Raw genomic sequence first — 21,479 nt, forward strand, 5'->3', positions numbered from 1 at the left:
CACTGTTCTGTGCAGTTCCGCTCTAGTCCCCCTCTTGCGCTGTTTGTGCTGCTCCTCCGCAGGTCTGCAAGTCCAGCCAGTCCTTAGGTGCATTTGAGAAAGAGCTGCCAGCAGCACCCGGACCTGGCTTCTCTTGGACTACCATAGCCTGGCTTCCTGCTCCCTACCCCAAGCTGGAACATATATTGAAAAGGTTTTTTTCTAAGCCTCAGACCCTGGTTTTCCACGGATCATTTCAGCAGCGCTTTGATCGTTTGCTTACATTGGTTATCACAGTATCACAGTATCATAGTATCACCAAGGTTGGAAGAGACCTCACAGATCATCAAGTCCAACCCTTTACCACAGAGCTCAAGGCCAGACCATGGCACCAAGTGCCACGTCCAGTCCTGCCTTGAACAGCTCCAGGGACGGCGACTCCACCACCTCCCCGGGCAGCCCATTCCAGTGCCCAATGACTCTCTCAGGGAAGAACTTTCTCCTCACCTCCAGCTTAAATTTCCCCTGGTGCAGCCTGAGGCTGTGTCCTCTTGTTCTGGTGCTGGCCACCTGAGAGAAGAGAGCAACCTCCTCCTGGCCACAACCTCCCCTCAGGTAGTTGTAGACAGCAATAAGGTCTGCACTGAGCCTCCTCTTCTCCAGGCTAACCAATCCCAGCTCCCTCAGCCTCTCCTCGTAGGGCTGTGCTCAAGGCCTCTCCCCAGCCTCGTCACCCTTCTCTGGACATGCTCAAGCATCTCAATGTCCCTCCTAAACTGGGGGGCCCAGAACTGAACACAGTACTCAAGGTGTGGTCTAACCAGTGCAGAGCACAGGGGCAGAATGACCTCCCTGCTCCTGCTGGTCACACCATTCCTGATGCAGGCCAGGATGCCACTGGCTCTCTTGGCCACCTGGGCACACTGCTGGCTCATGTTCAGGCGGGTATCAATCAGCACCCCCAGATCCCTCTCTGTCTGGCTGCTCTCCAGCCACTCCGACCCCAGCCTGTATCTCTGCATGGGGTTGCTGTGGCCAAAGTGCAGCACCCTGCACTTGGAGCTATTGAACCCCATCCCATTGGCCTCTGCCCATCTGTCCAGGCGGTCAAGGTCCCACTGCAGAGCCCTTCTGCCTTCCAACCCAGCCACATCTGCCCCCAGCTTGGTGTCATCTGCACACTTGCTGATGACTGACTCCATGCCCTCATCCACATCATCTATGAAGATGTTAAAGCGGATGGGGCCCAGCACCTGGCAGGCCCGAGCTGGGCGTGTGGGGACTTAGTCAGGTGTGCCTCTGTTCTGGTTTCCCCCTGGTGCAGGCAGAGACATGTCCAGGCAGAGCAGGCATAAATACGCCTGCTTTCGGGCCTACAGGTCCTCCACGACACTGTACTGCTGCCCTCTACAAATCTGTTATAAATAGCTTTCTTATGCTTTCATCTTGACCATTCCTTTTCAGCAAGCAACATATACTCTTGAAGGATATTTTTTTTCTGTAATCTTTATGCTCTCTCTGTTCTGTTTGCATTTAATATTAAGATTTCCTATTCCTTAATTGCAGTGGGCTGACTCAGGGAATCAATCATTCTGGAAAGTGGCAATATTTAGATGCGACTGAGTTGGAAGGCAGAAGGGCTCTGCAGTGGGACCTTGACCGCCTGGACAGATGGGCAGAGTCCAAGGGGATGGGGTTCAATAGCTCCAAGTGCAGGGTGCTGCACTTTGGCCACAACAACCCCATGCAGAGATACAGGCTGGGGTGGGAGTGGCTGGAGAGCAGCCAAACAGAGAGGGATCTGGGGGTGCTGATTGATACCCACCTGAACATGAGCCAGCAGTGTGCCCAGGTGGCCAAGAGAGCCAGTGGCATCCTGGCCTGCATCAGGAGTGGTGTGGCCAGCAGGAGCAGGGAGGTCATTCTGCCCCTGTGCTCTGCACTGGTCAGACCACACCTTGAGTGCTGTGTTCAGTTCTGGGCCCCCCAGTTTAGGAGGGACATTGAGATGCTTGAGCGTGTCCAGAGAAGGGCGACGAGGCTGGGGAGAGGCCTTGAGCACAGCCCTACGAGGAGAGGCTGAGGGAGCTGGGGTTGGTTAGCCTGGAGAAGAGGAGGCTCAGGGGTGACCTTATTGCTGTCTACCACTACCTGAGGGGAGGTTGTGGCCAGGAGGAGGTTGCTCTCTTCTCTCAGGTGGCCAGCACCAGAACAAGAGGACACAGCCTCAGGCTGTGCCAGGGGAGATTTAGGCTGGAGGTGAGGAGAAAGTTCTTCCCTGAGAGAGTCATTGGACACTGGAATGGGCTGCCCGGGGAGGTGGTGGAGTCGCCGTCCCTGGAGCTGTTCAAGGCAGGACTGGACGTGGCACTTGGTGCCATGGTCTGGCCTTGAGCTCTGTGGCAAAGAGTTGGACCTGATGATCTGTGAAGTCTCTTCCAACCCTGATGATACTGTGATACTATGATATTTGATTTTGTAATTTCAAGTAGTGTTTTCACATTCCATAATGTTCTTCAGGCAGCAACACCAAAGCACATCATAAATGTCAGTAGTAGAGGAACTTTCTGTATATGGTTTTTGGGCTGATAAACAGGAGTATTAAGAAGTCATTTTTCTAAAATTGCAGATAAAATATTTTAGGAATATAACCAGAGAATTCTTTTTTCTTTTTCTCTTTTTCTTTATCTTTTTTTTTCTTTCTTTTTCTTCTTTTTCTTCTTTACCCTTTCCTTTTCCCTTTCCCTTTCCCTTTCCCCTTTCCTCTCTTTCTCTTTCCCTCTTTCTTTCTTTTTTCCCTTTTTCTTTTTCTTTTTCTTTTTCTTTTTTTTTCTTTTTCTTTTTCTTCTTTTTCTTTTTCTTTTTCTTTTTCTTTTTCTTTTTCTTTTTCTTTTTCTTTTTCTTTTTCTTTTTCTTTTTCTTTTTCTTTTTCTTTTTCTTTTTCTTTTTCTTTTTCTTTTTCTTTTTCTTTTTCTTTTTCTTTTTCTTTTTCTTTTTCTTTTTTTTTTCCTTTTCCTTTTCCTTTTTCTTTTCCTTTTCCTTTTCCTTTTCCGTTTTCTTTTTCTTTTTCTTTTCCTTTTTCTTTTCCTTTTCATTTTTCTTCCTTTTCCTTTTCCTTTTCCTTTTCCTTTTCCTTTTCCTTTTCCTTTTCCTTTCCTTTTCCTTTTTCTTCCTTCTTTTTCTTTTTCTTGTTCTTTTTTTTCTTTTCCTTTTTCTTTTTCTTTTTCTTTTTCTTTTTCTTTTTCTTTTTCTTTTTCTTTTTCTTTTTCTTTTTCTTTTTCTTTTTCTTTTTCTTTTTCTTTTTCTTTTTCTTTTTCTTTTTCTTTTTCTTTTTCTTTTTCTTTTTCTTTTTCTTTTTCTTTTTCTTTTTTGTTTTCATTTTCTTCTTTTTTATTTTTCTTTTTCATTTTCCTTTTTTTCTTTTTTTTCTTGTTTTTTTTATTTTTATTCTTTCTCATTTTCCTTTTCTTTTTCTTTTTGTTCTTTTCCTTTCTCTCTTTTTTCTTCTTTTCTCTTTTCCTTTTCTTTTTCTTTTTCTTTTTCATTGTCTCTTTCTTTTTCTTCTCCTTTTCCTTTCTTTTTCTTTTTCCTCTTCCTTTTCTTTTTCCTCTTCCTTTTCCTTTTTCTTTTCCTTTCTCTTTCAGCTTTCCCTCTGAGCTGTAGACAGTATTCCATACATTTTAGAGTATGGATTAAGAAATACATCACCTTTTTTTCCACTTCCATCTTCATTAAGCATTCTCATGACAAGGAACGTAGCCATGGTGCAGCATTACCAGAAGCAGTTATAATCATCAAACACTTTTTAGGAGTTCAAGTTAGCATTTACTTCATTTTTTTATTTATTTTCATTTGTGACCCAAAGAAATTTTTATTGTAGTGGGTAAGTACTTCTTTTCCAAAATTAGTTTTCTTTTGTATGTTTCCTTGCCCATAGTTTATCTGTTGTGCAATAATCAGTTGGCAATATCCTCTTAGCTGTGTTCAGAAAGTCTACTGGAGCAAAGAGGTATTTTCAAGACTTCTCCTGCGCTGAAGCGAATAGTTCTTACCTTTTAAATTGAAAGAAAGCAAAACAAAATTAAAAGGCAAAGAAAATCTAATCTCCAAACCCCATTAGCAAATAATACAAAGATTTATGGATATATGTTTAAAGGTTGAAAGAAAATTAAAATTACAGATTGTGTAAGGTATTAATGTTCTCCAAATGGATCTGCACTTCTGTTGACTTTTTCTTGTCTGCTGAAATGTTTCAGGCTGAGCTGATATTTAAATGTTGTGCATGTAACTGGATCTTGAACAAGAGAAAAAACATAGAAAGTCTAAAATCTTCTCTAAGGCTGACTTTAAGCATATTTTATTGCTTGGGATTACTTTCTGATATTATGAAGTAGGACAGAAAGATTGTTCAGCTACTAAAAATGTTTGCCCTAGATAAATATGTACAGGTGACTACTTGAAAATGATTGTGAATGATTACTTGGTCTTAAAAATAGGCTTACCTTTAAAATATACTCTTACCCTTTAGTTCTCTTAAATTGCCACTATTACATTTCAGACAATGAGTTCTTAGAGGGGAATCTGAATGGTTTATTTTTGTTGAAATGATTGCTGTGATGGTTTGGGTGTTACCTGCCCCCCCACACTTAAGCAAATCACCCAGACTAGACTCGGCAGCTGGAAGTTAAAGAATGAAGCTATTGTTAAAGCTTAGCACAATATCCAAGCAGATATTTATTATATATACAGCTACAGACAGAAATAGATAAGTTAAAAAGGTAATACAGAAACACAACAGCCCTCCCAGAAACCAGAGTCCCCAGGAGGGGCTCTCAGCCACCCTTCCACCACCCTCCCACCCCTGTACCTTACCCCAGACTTTACCTTACATTCAAGGTGAGTTTGGAGAATTGGCCAGGGGAATTAGGAAGCAGATGGATTGGCAGGTTAGAGAGAGAAGGGAGACAGCCAAAGCAAGAGAGCAACTCTGCAACTCTGTTACCTATGTTTGTGTTTTTATCCATCTCAGCAAGCCTATGAGTGCAGCAAACATCACCATTGTTTCATTTTCACAGCCTATCATCTAATTCCTCTCACTAAAATATCCCAGCTAGGCTCAAAGTAGCACAATTGCATATGTCAGTGTTTCTCTGAGAAGCAGGATTGCCTAAGCTAGGAGGAAGGTTATGTTAATTCTTCTTGTATCCCAGTTACTAGAGTCCACCTTAGAGTTAATACTGCTTAGCACTGTATTTGTCTCATGTAGACATATATAACATATCTATATGATCACTAATGGGGAAAAAAACCCCCAGCACAACAGTGATTGGTAGCTGTTTCACACCTGAAGAACTCATTACTGCAATGCTCAAAGCAGTAAGAAACTAAGAGATTTTTCTGGACTGATTTTAGGGCAGCATTGTATTAAACCTCAGTGCGAGGCTGTATAGAGGAGAAAGTGATTCTGTATTAAACAAAACTCATTTCATTCAGCCACACTCATTCTCTTGTATTAATGTACAAATAAGCACTGGAATATGTGGCCAGGTAGTCTAGCTGGGAACTGGAGGGTAACACTAGGAAATGCTGCCTTGCAGGTGTTTTTCATGGCTTTGGGATCGTTTGTAATGTTAGGGTTTGGATGTGACTTCAGCATCATAAAGAAGCTGACAGTAAGTGTAATTGTATTTCCTTCATCCTACCCTATTTCCTTTAGGAAATGATATTGATCTATTCAGTCTCTCTGTCTTTTTGACTTCCTGCAGTTTATTCCTTTTGAAAAATCCTTTTAAAGAGTTTTGTATTATTTTTTTATCAGAGTCTGGGTGTCTTGAGCATTATCTGCATTCTTAATATCTCGATGCCATCAACACCTGCCGTTTGACTTTTTCCTTTTTGGCATCATTTCTTCTGATGCTTTTCTACCCCTACTTTCCAATTTACACTTCATTTGTGCCAGTCTTAATGTTTTCTCTACAAACCGCCACAGTTTGATACTGGAAAACAGGTCTCATACGAAAATTGGGCTTGGAACACAAGCTCTATAAGGAGAGGCAGAGGGAGCTGGGGCTGTGCAGCCTGCAGAAGAGGAGTCTCAGGGCTGACCTCATTGCTGTCTACAACTACCTGAAGGGAGGCTGTAGCCAGGTGGGGTTGGTCTCTTCTGCCAGACAAGCATCAACAGAAGAAGGGAACACAGTCTCAAGTTGTGCCAGGGGAGGTCTAGGCTGGATGTTAGGAGGAGTGATTTGCATTGGATTTGGCAGAGAGAGTGATTGGCATTGGAATGGGCTGCCCAGGGAGGTGGTGGAGTCACTGTTGCTGGAGGTGTTGAAGCAAAGCCTGGCTGAGGCACTTAGTGCCATGGTCTGGTTGATTGTTTAGGGCTGGGTGCTAGGTTGGACTGGATGATCTTGGAGGTCTGGTCTCTTCCAAAGTGGTTGATTCTATGATGGAAAGCAAAGGCAGACTGTAACCTGCAGCTCAGATTGCAAAGCACGTCTTCCATCTGCTTGTATTTACCTATGCATAGAGTGATTTGGACATTTAAAGCAATCTCTTATAACAAAACCTTATCAAAGCACAGCATGGTTGGTATGGCTTTCCCTGGGGTTCAATGGAAAAAAACAACAAAGCACACAGTTGTGTAAAACATGTTATGCTAATGGAAGCAATCTAAGATGCTATATAGAGTGGTATGGACTAGAGCAACTTATTTCCAGCACAGTATAATATGTAATTGCAAATGTAACTTGTATCCCCAAAGAGTTCAAGCTTCCCTTCAGTGTGATGGTAAAATTGTATGGTATAATTTTCTAACATCATGAAAGCAAGGCCAGACTACTAATTTTAGGCTAAAATGAGTTGTATTCTGGAGTGCAGAAAATGGTAACATCTGTTACCAAAAGGGAAAAAAAAATCACAAGTATTTATCTTCTCTGCTAGGGAAAACACTGAACAAAACACACACAGAGTGGTATTTTTGCAAGGCATTCCTTGCAAACCGTTCCTAATGATTGTCCTCTTTTCTATTGGCAGTAGTGATTTATCTGTTGTCTCAGATGTCACTTAGCCTAAGATAAAGGGAGGACCTGAGTGGCAGGTATGTAATCTTCTCTTTATCTCTCCTTCAATGTTTCAGGAGTTTTACTTTAAATGTGGAGCACACCCAACCACTGACAGTGAAACATCTGTGGCTCTGAACCTCATTACAACCAACAGTCGCTGTATCACTTGTATAACATGCACAGATGTTAGGTAAGTACAGCGAAAAGTGTCAGAGATGCACAGTCTCGGTGCTTCAGAGTACTTATCACTTGCAAAAGGCTTTTTCCCTTCTGCTGGTTTTCCATTTCAGACGTTTTTGTTTCCTTGTTATCACAGTGGAAAACAGGTCACGTTTTCAGGTGTGTTCTTTGTTTTGCTGATACGATTACAGTTTGTGTTTCTTACCTTGAGTTGCAGGTGGGAATCTGACTGCTTCAGCTCTAACTGTGACCTCATGCTCAAGATGGTAGCAAGCTTTGCTGCTAATCTCTGTTTAAGAGCCAATGAAAGCAGAGGTCAGTGGGTTGAGATTTAACAAGGCCAAGTGCAGGGTTCTGCACTTTGGCCACAACAACCCCAAGCAGCGCTATAGGCTGGGGACTGAGTGGCTGGAGAGCAGCCAGGAGGAAAGGGACCTGGGGGTACTGATAGAGAGTAAGCTGAAGATGAGCCAGCAGTGTGCCCAGGTGGCCAAGAGAGCCAATGGCATCCTGGGCTGCATCAGGAACAGTGTGGCCAGTAGGACAAGGGAGGTTATTCTTGCCCTGTACTCAGCACTGGTCAGACCACACCTTGAGTACTGTGTCCAGTTCTGGGCCCCTCAATTCAAGAAAGATGTTGAGGTGCTGGAACATGCCCAGAGAAGGGCAACAAAGCTGGTGAGGGGCCTGGAGCACAAATCCTGTGAGGAGAGGTTGAGGGAGCTGGGCCTGTTTAGCCTGGAGAAGAGGAGGCTCAGGGGTGATCTTATTACTGTCTACAACTACCTGCAGGGGCATTGTAGCCAGGTGGGGGGTGGCCTCTTCTCCCAGGCAACCAGCAATAGAACAAGGGGACAGAATCTCAAGTTGTGCCAGGGTAGGTCTAGGCTGGATATTAGGAAGAAGTTCTTCACAGAGAGAGTGATTGGCATTGGAATGGGCTGCCCAGGGAGGTGGTGAAGGCACCGTCCCTGGGGGTCTTCAAGCAAAGCCTGGCTGAGGCACTCAGTGCCATGGTCTGGTTGATTGGTTAGGGCTGGGTGCTAGGTTGGACTGGATGAGCTTGGAGGTCTCTTCCAACCTGGTTGATTCTATGATTCTATGAAAGCCTGGTTTTGAGGGTGACAGCCTGTTCCTGTGGAAAGGAACTTTGTGGTGTTTGTTTTATAAATCAAAGTAGAACTTCTTATGATGCATCTGTTCCATGTTCTCGTGTGTTGCAGTTTTAAACACTGTAATCCATCTTACTGCATGGTGCTTGGGCAGATGCATTTGAGAACACCATTACTTGCAGATGCATAGATTAAAAACCAATTGCCCAAGAAAGATAACTACCATTGTTGTGAAGAATTTCCTGAAGCACATTTATCTACTGTTTGGGAGATGTTTTGAGGTGGAACCTCTAAACTAATAGCACCAGGTTATGCACCCTTTAAGTATTGCTATTGATTGGTCTGCATTTTGCAATAGAAGAAAGGATTTGGAAAAGTCTTACATGTTAGCAGGGAGTGTGAATGAAATGGTTATAAGTTACCTTTTGGGGGGAAGAAAAGCTGGATTCCTGGAAGTAATTGTTGGAAGGTGATTGTTCTGATTCTATCTCAGACCTAATATAATTACATTATGTTGTGCTTGCATGTTGCTGCACTGATCACAGCTCAACGGCTGCTGACAGTGTTTGGCTCAAGAAAATTAGTCTTAGATAAAGATGAAAACTAATTGTGCATTGAAGAGAAGGTAGTGTCCATCATTTTGCATACATACAGCATTTACAGCATTGCAGTGTGTCTCTTTCAGAGATTGCCTTGCAGGAAGTGTGTGCTGAATTAGCTTGTCCCCAGCGGTTAGGTAGGCAACAGTATTAACCTCTCTGTAATTTGGGATAATATGAAGTTCCCATTCTTTTCCCAAGACAGCCATAAATATGCTTACTTAGGCTTAAGAACTGGTTGCAATTATGTCTGTCAAATTTGAAATACATCCTCCTGTAATCCAAAAGGAAGCAGTAAGGGACCTGTGAGCCACTTGGATCATCACAAGTCCATGGGACCAGATGGGATCCATCCTAGGGTGCTGAAAGAGCTGACTGATGAGCTGGCCAAGCAGCTACTTTTCAGGGAATTAAAGCTCATTCCAGTTTTCTAAATGGCTGACAGATTTTATTTCATCAAGAAAGATCTCTGAAGCCTGTGGTGTAAGAAGAAAATTAAGTGGTGTTATATTATAACAGCCTACAGAGCAATTCAAGCTCCAAAAGGTCAGGGAAAAAACACTTCTGACCCAATATGTTTTGTAGGCCATGGAATGAATTGTTTGGTAGGAGGCATAGAAATCTATTATCCCAAGTGGAGTACTCCAGCAGCCTTCTTCAAAGTGTAAAGGTTGTAAACACACTAATATGTTCATATAGAATTTGATTTGCCATACTTCCTAGAACTACACATGCAGATTTCCTTTCTCATTCATCAGCTGGTGCAGTCAAATGACAGAGGACATTCTCTTTTCTGCCTTATTGTATTACTTCATAAGATTTTGTGGGCGACCTCTGTTCTCCTGCACACCTTCTGATCTCCTCCCACCCACGAGCAGCTCTTTTGTAGTGCACAAGATGAAATCACATCAGGAAGTAGGCAATATTAGTTCCTCCTGCCTTTCATGGTTAACTGACATGAAACCACTGTACCTTGGCTCTGCCTGACTGCAGCTAGCGCTGTTCCTTACGTGGAACTGTATACCAAAGAGAACTGTGAAGTTACACAGTTTGATCAAAAGAGAGAGATTGCAAGGGGCACTTGAACTCCACTGATTCATATGGTGTGTCTTCTGGAAAGAGCTGGGGTTGGCTGCATCCCCTGTGGATTATTTACAGAGCTGGCTTGTAGTACAGGTGAAAGGCCAAATACACGTCTGTCAAATTGATACCTCAATAGTTTGCAGTGAGGGTACAGACTAAACTTAAAAGTGACTGCTTCTCCTGTCACTGGGCAAGAGGAATTATTTAGCTTGCTGCAGTGCAGATCCCAGTGTGAGTCTGTACTGCTGAGCAAGAGGGCCAACAGTTGATCCCAAGCCAAATGGCAATGACGGACAGATACCCAACACAGTACTGTAATAGGTTGCTTGGCTCTTTGACACAGCTAGCTTGGGATAGTCTTGAATGAAACCCAAAGGCTCATTGCTGAATCTAGATCTGCAATGAAAGGACACTTTCTATTCTAGTGGTAAAACAGCATGGAAAAGAGTAATTTCTGTTTTTGTGTAATTTCATTGAGCAAAGCTGGAGGTGGAGAGATTCAGACTGGACATGAGGAGGAAGTTGTTCAGCATGAGAGTGGTGAGAGCCTGGAAGGAGTTGCCCAAAGAGGTGGTTGAGGCCCCATGACTGGAGGTGTTTAAGGCCAGGCTGGCTGAGGCTGTGGGCAGCCTGCTCTAGGGTAGGGTGTCTCTGCCCATGGCGAGGGCATTGGAACTGGCTGATCCTTGTGGTCCCTTCCAACCCTGACTGATTCTATGATTCTCTGTCCCTAGTATTCCCTCTACAGGGTTTGGAAAGCATCAGGACACCAAACACCATGAATGATAGTGGAAGGCTAAAACTGCTGAACAGCTGACCTCTGTAGAATAATCACCACTGATCTCCAAGACATGTGTCCACTTAAGGGCTCCTAACTATTTCTGAACTGCAGGAGAAGTTTTCTATTCCTTACAACTTAGTGTGGCTTTGCTAAGCTCTCCTCTTTATTATGAAAAAGAAACACACACCCCCCACCAAGCTAACAAACAACACCCTCTGGCCCCCCCAAAAAAGCAAACAAAAAAGCCCAACCAACCAACCCAAAACTGAAAAAACCCAACTTGTCTAAAACTCCCTCTTCTAGGGAATGTTAGAGCATGTATGGTCTTAGCAAGCTTTGCAGAGCTCATAAAAATCGTTTCTAAAGCAGTAGTGTACTCCATGGTATACAGAAAAATGAGAAAGTGGAAGTGATGTTAAAGCCTATTGCCAGTTTTTATTCTCAAGTTTATACTAGACATGCTCTCTGATTGCCTTGGCTTTAGACTTAATACAAATATTTCAATGCAGCACTGACCAACAGAGTGAAACACTTCAGAGCCAAATGCCCTTGCAGGGTTATGCTAAGTCCATAGGCAGCATTGTCTGTAGTGTAATGGCTTCCACTATATTCTGCTTTATAAAGGGTTAACCCTCCTGGGGGAAGTGGTCTTGACCCTGCCCCCAGGTTCTCCTGACTCCTCCTCAGGGGTGGGTTCTAACCTTACTCCAGGTGTAGTGGTTAGCTCACTCACACTTCCTATCTAGCCTCCTATAAAAACAGAGGAACTTTCTGGTTTGTTCTCTCTTGTGCTGCATCCCTGCACCACTCTCTGTTCCTGGTGCTCGTTGTTTTGCCATCAGTACAAGAGGTGGGTAAACCCATTGCCATCAATCTGGTTGTGTATATATATATATATATTTATATATATGAGAAATCTTCTTTTCCCTTTCCTATACCTCTTCATAACTCCCCTACCTCAAATACCTTTTATTTATTGTTAAAGTTTTCTCATGTAACTTCCAAACTGAAGTGTGACTATTTATTTGGGTGTGTTTTACCTTTTCCTCTCTACTTCTAATTCCTTTTCTTTGGAAAAAAAAGAGGGAAGAGGGAAAGGCATCCTATAAATTGTTACTGGTTCTATTAACTTTAAGTCTCTGGAAATTTAAACTAGAACTGAGACATGCTTATCTACACCAAAGTTAGTGTGAATTGGCAGGTTTTATGAGGTTTTTTATCTGTAGCATTCAAGGCAATGAGTTGCTCTTTTATGTCTTTGAAGAAGTTCTTAATAGGTTGAGCAAACAGCTGAAAGTTGAAACAAATACTAAAACTATGCAATCCTCAAGGGGAGATCTGCTTTTATCAACTGTTTCCAGCAGAAATAACATCAAAAGGGGTTAGGAGTACTCCAAGGTACTCACAAATCAGGCTCTGGAATACCAGCAGCGTAAAAAGTGCACAGAACAGAAGCACTTCACATCATCTTGCACAAACTGGGTAGGGTACAATTCTGAAAAACACAGCTGTTTTTAGCTTCCAAGAGATATGGAGGCTGGAGCCAGGTGGGGTTGGTCTCTTCTGCCAGGCAAGCAGCAACAGGACAAGGGGACACAGTGTCCAGTTGTGCCAGGGGAGGTCTAGGCTGGATGTCAGGAGGAAGTTCTTCACAGAGAGAGTGATTGGCATTGGATTGGGCTGCCCAGGGAGGTGGTGGAGTCACCATGCCTGAAGGTGTTGAAGCAAAGCCTGGCTGAGGCACTTAGTGCCATGGTCTGGTTGATTGTCTAGGGCTGGGTGCTAGGCTAGACTGGATGTTCTTGGAGCTCTCTTCCAATTTGCTTGATTCTATGCAATATTGCATATGAAAAGCTCAGAAGTGTTAATAGCAGGTAAAAAAATCCTTTGGCAGTGTAGAACATGTTGCGTTTGTCATATATGAGCCTGTACCTTTTGCTCCTGTGTTTCTATAATCTGGAGTTTCTACAGAATGCAGATGTAACGTAGCATCACTCATCCTCTATTGCATCCTCTATGTAAAAGATATATACAGCTTGCTGTCACTTAATGGGTGAAGTATTTGCTTCTGAAAGAAGTATTTGCTGTTGTGTTATCTGATGTTTTTAATCAAATAATCACCACTTCTAAATCTTGGACCAAAAACAAATCTGTTTTCTTTTGTTTGGAGAGAGGAATCTTGTAAAACTTCTTTTATTTTTGTTTGGTTTGGGGTTTTTTTTTGTGTTTTTTTATTTTTGTGTTTGGACTTCATTATAGTGGAGTTGCAAGTGAGAGCTACTTTTTGTTAGTGGTGACTTAGAAGTGCATGTGCTAGATGTTCTTCAAGGGTAACTGCCATGTAAGGTCTTTGTCATAATTCTTTTCAACCAAATCAACTGAGACTGTGATCACATTAAACTCCATAGGCAGGAGAGTGTTGGGGAAGGTCAGTACTCAGAGGGGAAAAACTCAAAGTGAATGTACTGTAGGAAGTCCTGTTAGAAATTCAGTAGACAGCTCTCTTCTCCTTCAGTCAATACAGAATGAATGACTCTGCATGTCATTAGGGATAACTGTGTGTTAACTGGGTTCTGCTGGGACTTCTTTGAGCCTCTTAAGCTTCTCACTAAGTCTTAGGTGGCCTTCTGTTTTTTCAGTCTATTTTTGTTCCCTGAATTAAAGGTAAAATTTAGATTGTATTTTTTTTCTCCCTCTAGCAACATTTTGTGCCCCCTCTGCTATCACCCATTTCCATCACTACAGAGTTGTCCTGGTAGGGCATAAATCCTCCCTGCACAGTTTAACCGTTTCTGTCCTCCTCCTCCTGTTGTGGATCCAGGAGTGGAGATAGATGAGCCAACAATAAGGGTTTGTTCCCAGCAAAGTCTTGAGGGCTTATCACTAAGTGTCAGGTGTCTTGTGATGCTCCTCAATGTGCCTGTGTGGTCAGCCAGCAGTGTGCCCAGGTGGCCAAGACAGCCGATGGCATCCTGGCCTGTATCAAGAACAGTGTGGCCAGCAGGACAAGGGAGGTTATTCTGCCCCTGTACTCAGCACTGGTCAGGCCACACCTTGAGTGCTGTGTTCAGTTCTGGGCTCCTCAATTCAAGAGAGATGTTGGATACTGGAACATGTCCAGAGAAGGGCAATGAAGCTGTTGAGGGGCCTGGAGCACAGCCCTGTGAGGAGAGGCTGAGGGAGCTGGGGGTGTGCAGCCTGCAGAAGAGGAGGCTCAGGGCTTACCTCATTGCTGTCTACAACTACCTGAAGGGAGGCTGTAGCCAGGTGGGGTTGGTCTCTGCTCCCAGGCAAGCAGCAAGAGAAGGGGACACAGTCTCAAGCTGTGCCAGGGGAAATCTAGGCTGGGTGTTAGGAGGAAGTTGTTGTCAGAGAGAGTGATTGGCACTGGAATGGGCTGCCCAGGGAGGTGGTGGTGTTGAAGCAAAGCCTGGCTGAGGCACTTAGTGCCATGGTCTAGTTGATTGTTTAGGGCTGGGTGCTAGGTTGGCCTGGATGATCTTGGAGGTCTCTTAAACCTGGTTGACTCTATGGTCACACGAGGCAGGAAGCTTTGAATTCACTGTGCAGAGCATTGATGCTAGTGCCTATTGGCCAGTCTCATTTTCAAAATGAAATGTTTAATGGGGAGTGGTTTAGGAACCACCTTTCTGCACTGGAGTTGCCATCCCTGGAGGCGTTCAAGCAGAGTCTAGATGCGGCACTTAGTGCCATGGTCTGGTTGATTGTCTAGGGCTGGGGGATAGGTTGGACTGGATGATCTTGGAGGTCTCTTCCAACCTGGTTCATTCTATGATTCTATTCCATGGTACTCCAAAAACTTAAAATACAAATAATTCTAGAGTCTTTACTTTCAGAATTGAATCAAACATTACAGCTGAAATGACAGTTGGCAAACTTTGTGTTCTGAATGGGATCTGTACCCAAACATTTTCAAAGTAAAGAAGCTGTCCTGCAAATTAAATTCGAGCCAATTTGGCTGTCATTTAAAAAGGTTTACCAGGAGTCTTCTGTTCCTTTTTGAGAGATGAAAATACAGACCATGTCCATCAAAAGACATTCCCAGTGTAACCTCTTTTTTTTATTCTGAAAAATAATTAGCACTGTGATCCTTGTGGTCCCTTCCAACCCTGACTGATTCTATGATTCTGTGGTTTATATTGGCTGGTTTTCTTCATTTCTCTGGTATAGACTCCTAAAATTAGCCCTTGTGCCATTAAAATCCAAGCAGATTATTAGATCTCTTTTCAGTTGATCGTTCTTAAAGTACTTCTTCCCTTTCTGTGACCTGTGTTGATGCTGTAGTCTCTACTCCAAATCTCTGCCTGTTACAGTCCCTTGTCGTTATGTACCTTGACTAGTTCAAAGAGGAGTGGAAAAAGATCATGTTGAGAGTTAAATCTGCTTTGTCTAAGTACTGTGACCAGCAGGGACAATGTCTACTGCTTGCTCTCTTGATGCTCCTGAAATTAATGAGATTCCTTAAGAATCACTTATTTAACGGAAGAAGTTAATCAAATATCAGCCTAAGAACTGTTACTAATTGGTTTAGAGCTTTTTTCTTTTGCCCAGTAAGGTAGCCTATGGAATACTCCTTGTTAAAGATGTAGTACTTGAATTCTGGCAATGCAGAACAGGAGCAGGGAAGATATTTTATTGCCACTTCCGCTCCTATTTGAAACACACAAACAATTTAGCAATGCCAGTAGGTGACCTTAGTTTCTTCAGTGGTGCACAGTGTGGGGTTTATACTCAAGCAGTTGTACCAGGAGCTTTTGGAAGTACTGTGTCCAGTTCTGGGCCCCTCAATTCAAGAAAGATGTTGAGGTGCTGGAACATGTCCAGAGAAGGGCAACGAAGCTGGTGAGGGGCCTGGAGCACAAATCCTATGAGGAGAGGCTGAGGGAGCTGGGCCTGTTTAGCCTGGAGAAGAGGAGGCTCAGGGGTGATCTTATTGCTGTCTACAACTACCTGAAGGGGCATTGTAGCCAGGTGGGGGGTGGCCTCTTCTGCCAGGTAACCAGCAATAGAACAAGGGGACAGAGTCTCAAGTTGTGCCAGGGTAGGTATAGGCTGGATGTTAAGAAGAAGTTCTTCCCAGAGAGAGTGATTGGCATTGGAATGGGCTGCCAGGGAGGTGGTGGAGGCACCGTCCCTGGGGGTCTTCAAGAAAAGCCTGGCTGAGGCACTCAGTGCCATGGTCTAGTTGACTGGCTAGGGCTGGGTGCTAGGTTGGACTGGATGATCTTGGAGGTCTCTTCCAACCTGGTTGATTCTATGATATGCCTCATGCATAAAATTCAATTGCCATAACGTTACCATTTTATTCTACCCTGCCCACTTTCCTTTGTTTGTGGTGCAGAAACGTTTCTGCCCTAATCCTTTCTTTGCTTGGCAGATGCATTAGTGGATAAATTGAAGGGAGTACCTTGACTACCTCCTGATTTTTTTCATGCTTCTGTATATATTTGTGACAACAAAAATACATGACTCTTGTTGTTGGAAACAGCCACTGCTAAGAATTTTTAGCACAGTCACACAAGTGAATTCTATTTTTAATTAGCATTTCTTTCAGTCATGTATCTCCCCAGCTTCATATGAAATGCAATAAATAGCAGCAGTTTCAGTTTTCATTTGAAGTTTTATCTGAAGCCTGCACACTGCAGAATATTATCAACAGGCTCTGTGTTAGAATCATACAATCAAGTAGGTTGGAAGGCAACATCCCTGGAGGTGTTCAAGAAAAGAGGAGGCACTTAGTGCCATGGTCTAGCTGACTGGCTAGGGCTGGGTGCTAGGTTGGACTGGATGATCTTGGAGGTCTCTTCCAACCTGGTTGATTCTATGATATGCCTCATGCATAAAATTCAATTGCCATAACGTTACCATTTTATTCTACCCTGCCCACTTTCCTTTGTTTGTGGTGCAGAAACGTTTCTGCCCTAATCCTTTCTTTGCTTGGCAGATGCATTAGTGGATAAATTGAAGGGAGTACCTTGACTACCTCCTGATTTTTTTCATGCTTCTGTATATATTTGTGACAACAAAAATACATGACTCTTGTTGTTGGAAACAGCCACTGCTAAGAATTTTTAGCACAGTCACACAAGTGAATTCTATTTTTAATTAGCATTTCTTTCAGTCATGTATCTCCCCAGCTTCATATGAAATGCAATAAATAGCAGCAGTTTCAGTTTTCATTTGAAGTTTTATCTGAAGCCTGCACACTGCAGAATATTATCAACAGGCTCTGTGTTAGAATCATACAATCAAGTAGGTTGGAAGGCAACATCCCTGGAGGTGTTCAAGAAAAGAGGAGGCACTTAGTGCCATGGTCTAGCTGACTGGATAGGGCTGGGTGCTAGGTTGGACTGGATGATCTTGGAGGTCTCTTCCAACCTGGTTGATTCTATTCTATTCTCTCTACCTCCAAGATCATCCAGACCAAACTGTCAGCCAGCCCTGTCCAATCAACTAGACCATGGCACTAAGTGCCTCAGCCAGGCTTTGTTTCAATGCCTCCAGGCACAGAGACTCCACCACCTCCCTGGGCAGCCCATTCCAATGCCAATCACTCTCTCTGCCAACAACTTCACAGTATCACAGTATCACCAAGGTTGGAAGAGACCTCACAGATCATCAAGTCCAACCCTTTACCACAGTGCCCAAGGCTAGACCATGGCACCAAGTGCCACATCCAACCTTGTCTTGAACTGCCCCAGGGACGACGACTCCACCACCTCCCCAGGCAGCCCATTCCAGTGTCCAATGACTCTCTCAGGGAAGAACTTTCTCCTCACCTCGAGCCGAAATTTCCCCTGGCGCAGCCTGAGGCTGTGTCCTCTTGTTCTGGTGCTGGCCACCTGAGAGAAGAGAGCAACCTCCTCCTGGCCACAACCACCCTTCAGGTAGTTGTAGACAGCAATAAGGTCACCCCTGAGCCTCCTCTTCTCCAGGCTAACCAATCCCAGCTCCCTCAGCCTCTCCTCGTAGGGCTGTGCTCGAGGCCTCTCACCAGCCTCGTCGCCCTTCTCTTCCTAACAACATCCAGCCTAGACCTCCCCCAGCACAACTTGAGACTGTGTCCCCTTTGTCTCTTGCTGCTTGCCTGGCAGAAGAGACCAACCCCACCTGGCTACAGCCTCCCTTCAGGGAGTTGTAGACAGCAATGAGCTCTGCCCTGACCCTCCTCTTCTGCAGGCTGCACACCCCCAGCTCCCTCAGCCTCTCCTCACAGGGCTGTGCTCCAGGCCTCTCACCAGCTTTGTTGACCTTCTCTGGACATGTTCCAGTATCTCAACTTCTCTCTTGCCTCGAGGAGCTCAGAACTGGCCATGGTGCTATTAGATGTTGTATCTTCTCTGCTATTCTTATGGCATGATTACTACAGATCTTTTTTTTAACTTATGTAATTGAATGCATGTTCCAAGACACAAAGACTTGATAATTTACATGTATTTGAATTAATTAGTAGTTTTAAAGCTGGAATCTTTCTATCATCCAAGTACACCATGTGCAAAATTTGGTGTGTCTTACTCCAAAATAATTTTATGACGTCTAAGAGTCTGGCTACTTGCATGTGAGCAGGCAATGACAAATGTTAGTTAGTGAATGTATTTTTGTGCCAGTGCTGCAAGTTGAAATCTAAAAATTAAAATTCATTTGGAATATCTAAGAAAAGCAGAGCAGCAGATGTTTGTGAAATGCTGTTCAAAGAGATGTTTTTATACTTGCAGTCCCACAGTATGCCTTTACTGTCATAGATGTTTGTGACTTTAATTTCTTTCCTGTTAAAATTAATTCCCTAACACAGAAGACAAAGAATTTTTTCTCTCTGCTTGGTATTGCTCCAGGCAAGGTTAATAATAGCAGAATATTATCACCATCTGATAGCATCATAGTGACCTATGAGAAATGTAACTGAAGGTCACAATCCAGCTGTCTGTGGAGAGTGAGCTGTGTTTCAAAGGCTTGCCATTGCAGGTGATACTGGTTGTCAGACTGAATCATAATGGCAAGAGAAGGGGCAAGGACAACCTCCAGTCCTTGTTAGATAGAGAGGGGAATAGAGTGACGAAGGATCAGGAAAAGGCAGAGGAGCTTAACACCTTCTTTGCCTCAATCTTCACTAGTGGGACAGGTTGTCTCCAGGACAGCTGGACTCCTGGAGTGGCAGATGGAGTCAGGGACCAGTATAATCCCCCTCTAATCCATGAGGAAGAAGTAAGGGACCTGCTGAGCCTCTTGGATCCTCACAAGTCCATGGGACTGGATGGGATCCATCCTAGGGTGCTGGAAGAGCTGGCAGCTGAGCTGGCCAAGCCACTCTCCATCATTTATCAGCAGTCCTGGCTCACTGGTGAGGACCCCAAAGACTAGAAGCTGGCCAATGTGATACCCATTCACAAGAAGGGTCGTAAGGAGGAACTGGAAAACTACAGACCTGTGAGCCTGACCTCAGTGCCAGGCAAGGGCATGGAACAGGTCATCTTGGGTGCCATCACAAAGCACCTACAGGATGGCCAAGGGATCAGGCCCAGCCAGCATAGGTTTAGGAAGGGCAGGTCCTGTCTCACCAACCTGATCTCCTTTTATGATCAGGTTCCTGCCTGGTGAATGTGGGGCAGGCTGTGGATGGAGTCTACCTGGACTTCAGCAAAGCCTTTGACACTGTCTGCCACAAGAAGCTCCTGGCCAAGCTGGCAGCTCATGGTTTGGACAGATTCACTCTGTGCTGGATCAAGAACTGGCTGGATGGCAGAGCTCAGAGAGTGGTGGTGAATGGTGCCACATCCAGTTGGCAGCTGTCACTGGTGGTGTGCCCCAAGGATCAGTGCTGGGCCCAGTCCTGCTCAATATCTTTATTGATGATCTGGACAAGGGGATTGAGTCCAGAAGAATAGAGGTTGGGCCTAGAGGTTAAGAAGCGAAGTGGGTTAGCCCAAAATGGAGGGCGAGGTTAGAGAGATGCAGCTCAACCAGTAGCCCCAGAGAGAGTGATTATCTAATGTTTTTATTTCTTGTTCCTGTACTTCTCAGCAAGACTGTGAGTGAAGTAGACATCACCCTTGTTTTCCTTCTACATCCTGTAACCTAGTTCTCACCAAAACGTTCCAGCCTGCTTCAAACTAGCACAGCATTTGTACCTTGTGTATCACAGGAGCAAGACATATCTGGACAGGCCAGAGTCCTTAGACTCAGTGGCTCCAGATTCTTTGTCCTCTTTCCTGCAGTTGCTTGTCCCCAAAACAGAAGGAGAGAGCAGAAAAACATACCTGGGCAAGCCTATTTTGGCCTATTAGACTTACCATGCCAGCTGGCCATTTGGGCAAGGGCAGATCCTGCCTTTCTAACCTGATCTCCTTCTATGATCAGGTGACTGCTTGGTGGATGTGGGGAGGCCTGTGGATGTGGTCTGTCTGGACTGCAGCAAGGCCTTTGACACTGTCCCCCACAGCACACTGCTGGCTAAGCTGTCAGCCCATGGCTTGGATGGCAACACTCTGTGCTGGTTAGGAACTGGCTGGAGGGCTGGACCCAGAGAGTGGTGGTGAATGGTGCCACATCCAGCTGGCAGCTGTCACTAGTGGTGTCCCTCAGGGATCTGTGTTGGGCCCCATCCTCTTTAACATCTTCATAGATGATCTGGATGAGGGCATGGAGTCAGTCATCAGCAAGTTTACAGATGACACTAAGCTGGGGGCAGATGTGGCTGGGTTGGAGGGCAGAAGGGCTCTGCAGCAGGACCTTGACCGCCTGGACAGATGGGCAGAGTCCAGGGGGATGGCTTCAATAGCTCCAAGTGCAGGGTGCTGCACTTTGGCCACAACAACCCCATGCAGAGATACAGGCTGGGGTCGGAGTGGCTGAGAGCTGCCAGACAGAAAGGGATCTGGGGGTACTGATTGATACCCGCCTGAACATGAGCCAGCAGTGTGCCCAGGTGGCCAAGAGAGCCAGTGGCATCCTGGCCTGCATCAGGAATGGTGTGGCCAGCAGGAGCAGGGAGGTCATTCTGCCCCTGTACTCTGCACTGGTCAGACCACACCTTGAGTGCTGTGTTCAGTTCTGGGCCCCCCAGTTTAGGAGGGACATTGAGATGCTTGAGCGTGTCCAGAGAAGGGCAACGAGGCTGGGGAGAGGCCTTGAGCACAGCCCTACGAGGAGAGGCTGAGGGAGCTGGGATTGGTTAGCCTGGAGAAGAGGAGGCTTAGGGGAGACCTTATTGCTGTCTACAACTACCTGAGGGGAGGTTGTGGCCAGGAGGAGGTTGCTCTCTTCTCTCAGGTGGCCAGCACCAGAACAAGAGGACACAGCCTCAGGCTGTGCCAGGGGAGATTTAGGCTGGAGGTGAGGAGAAAGTTCTTCCCTGAGAGAGTCATTGGACACTGGAATGGGCTGCCCGGGGAGGTGGTGGAGTCGCCGTCCCTGGAGCTGTTCAAGGCAGGACTGGACGTGGCACTTGGTGCCATGGTCTGGCCTTGAGCTCTGTGCTAAAGGGTTGGACTTGATGATCTGTGAGGTCTCTTCCAATCCCAATACTACTGTGATACCATTGGACCATTGCCTTTCCTGTTTCTGCCTTTCTTTCATATTATTTTTAAACCAGGCAGCAACAAGGAGCTGAATATGAATGTGACAGCTGAGGGGAATTCTACAAAATAAGATGAGTGCCCTT

General features: G+C 44.8%; 1 protein-coding gene across 2 annotated transcripts in view; it reads left to right on the forward strand.

Moving 5' to 3' along the window:
- The window catches only part of PRKN (parkin RBR E3 ubiquitin protein ligase), a 667,734-nt gene that overhangs the window by 261,332 nt on the left and 384,923 nt on the right, over nucleotides 1-21,479 (forward strand). For both annotated transcript variants that reach the window (XM_064158244.1, XM_064158246.1), the window contains exon 7: nucleotides 7,121-7,236. In XM_064158244.1, the coding sequence (XP_064014314.1) occupies nucleotides 7,121-7,236 (116 nt within the window). The remainder of the gene's footprint in view (nucleotides 1-7,120; nucleotides 7,237-21,479) is intronic.

This window comes from Pogoniulus pusillus, chromosome 18 (assembly GCF_015220805.1).
Source record: "Pogoniulus pusillus isolate bPogPus1 chromosome 18, bPogPus1.pri, whole genome shotgun sequence".
In the NCBI taxonomy this organism is placed as follows: domain Eukaryota; kingdom Metazoa; phylum Chordata; class Aves; order Piciformes; family Lybiidae; genus Pogoniulus; species Pogoniulus pusillus.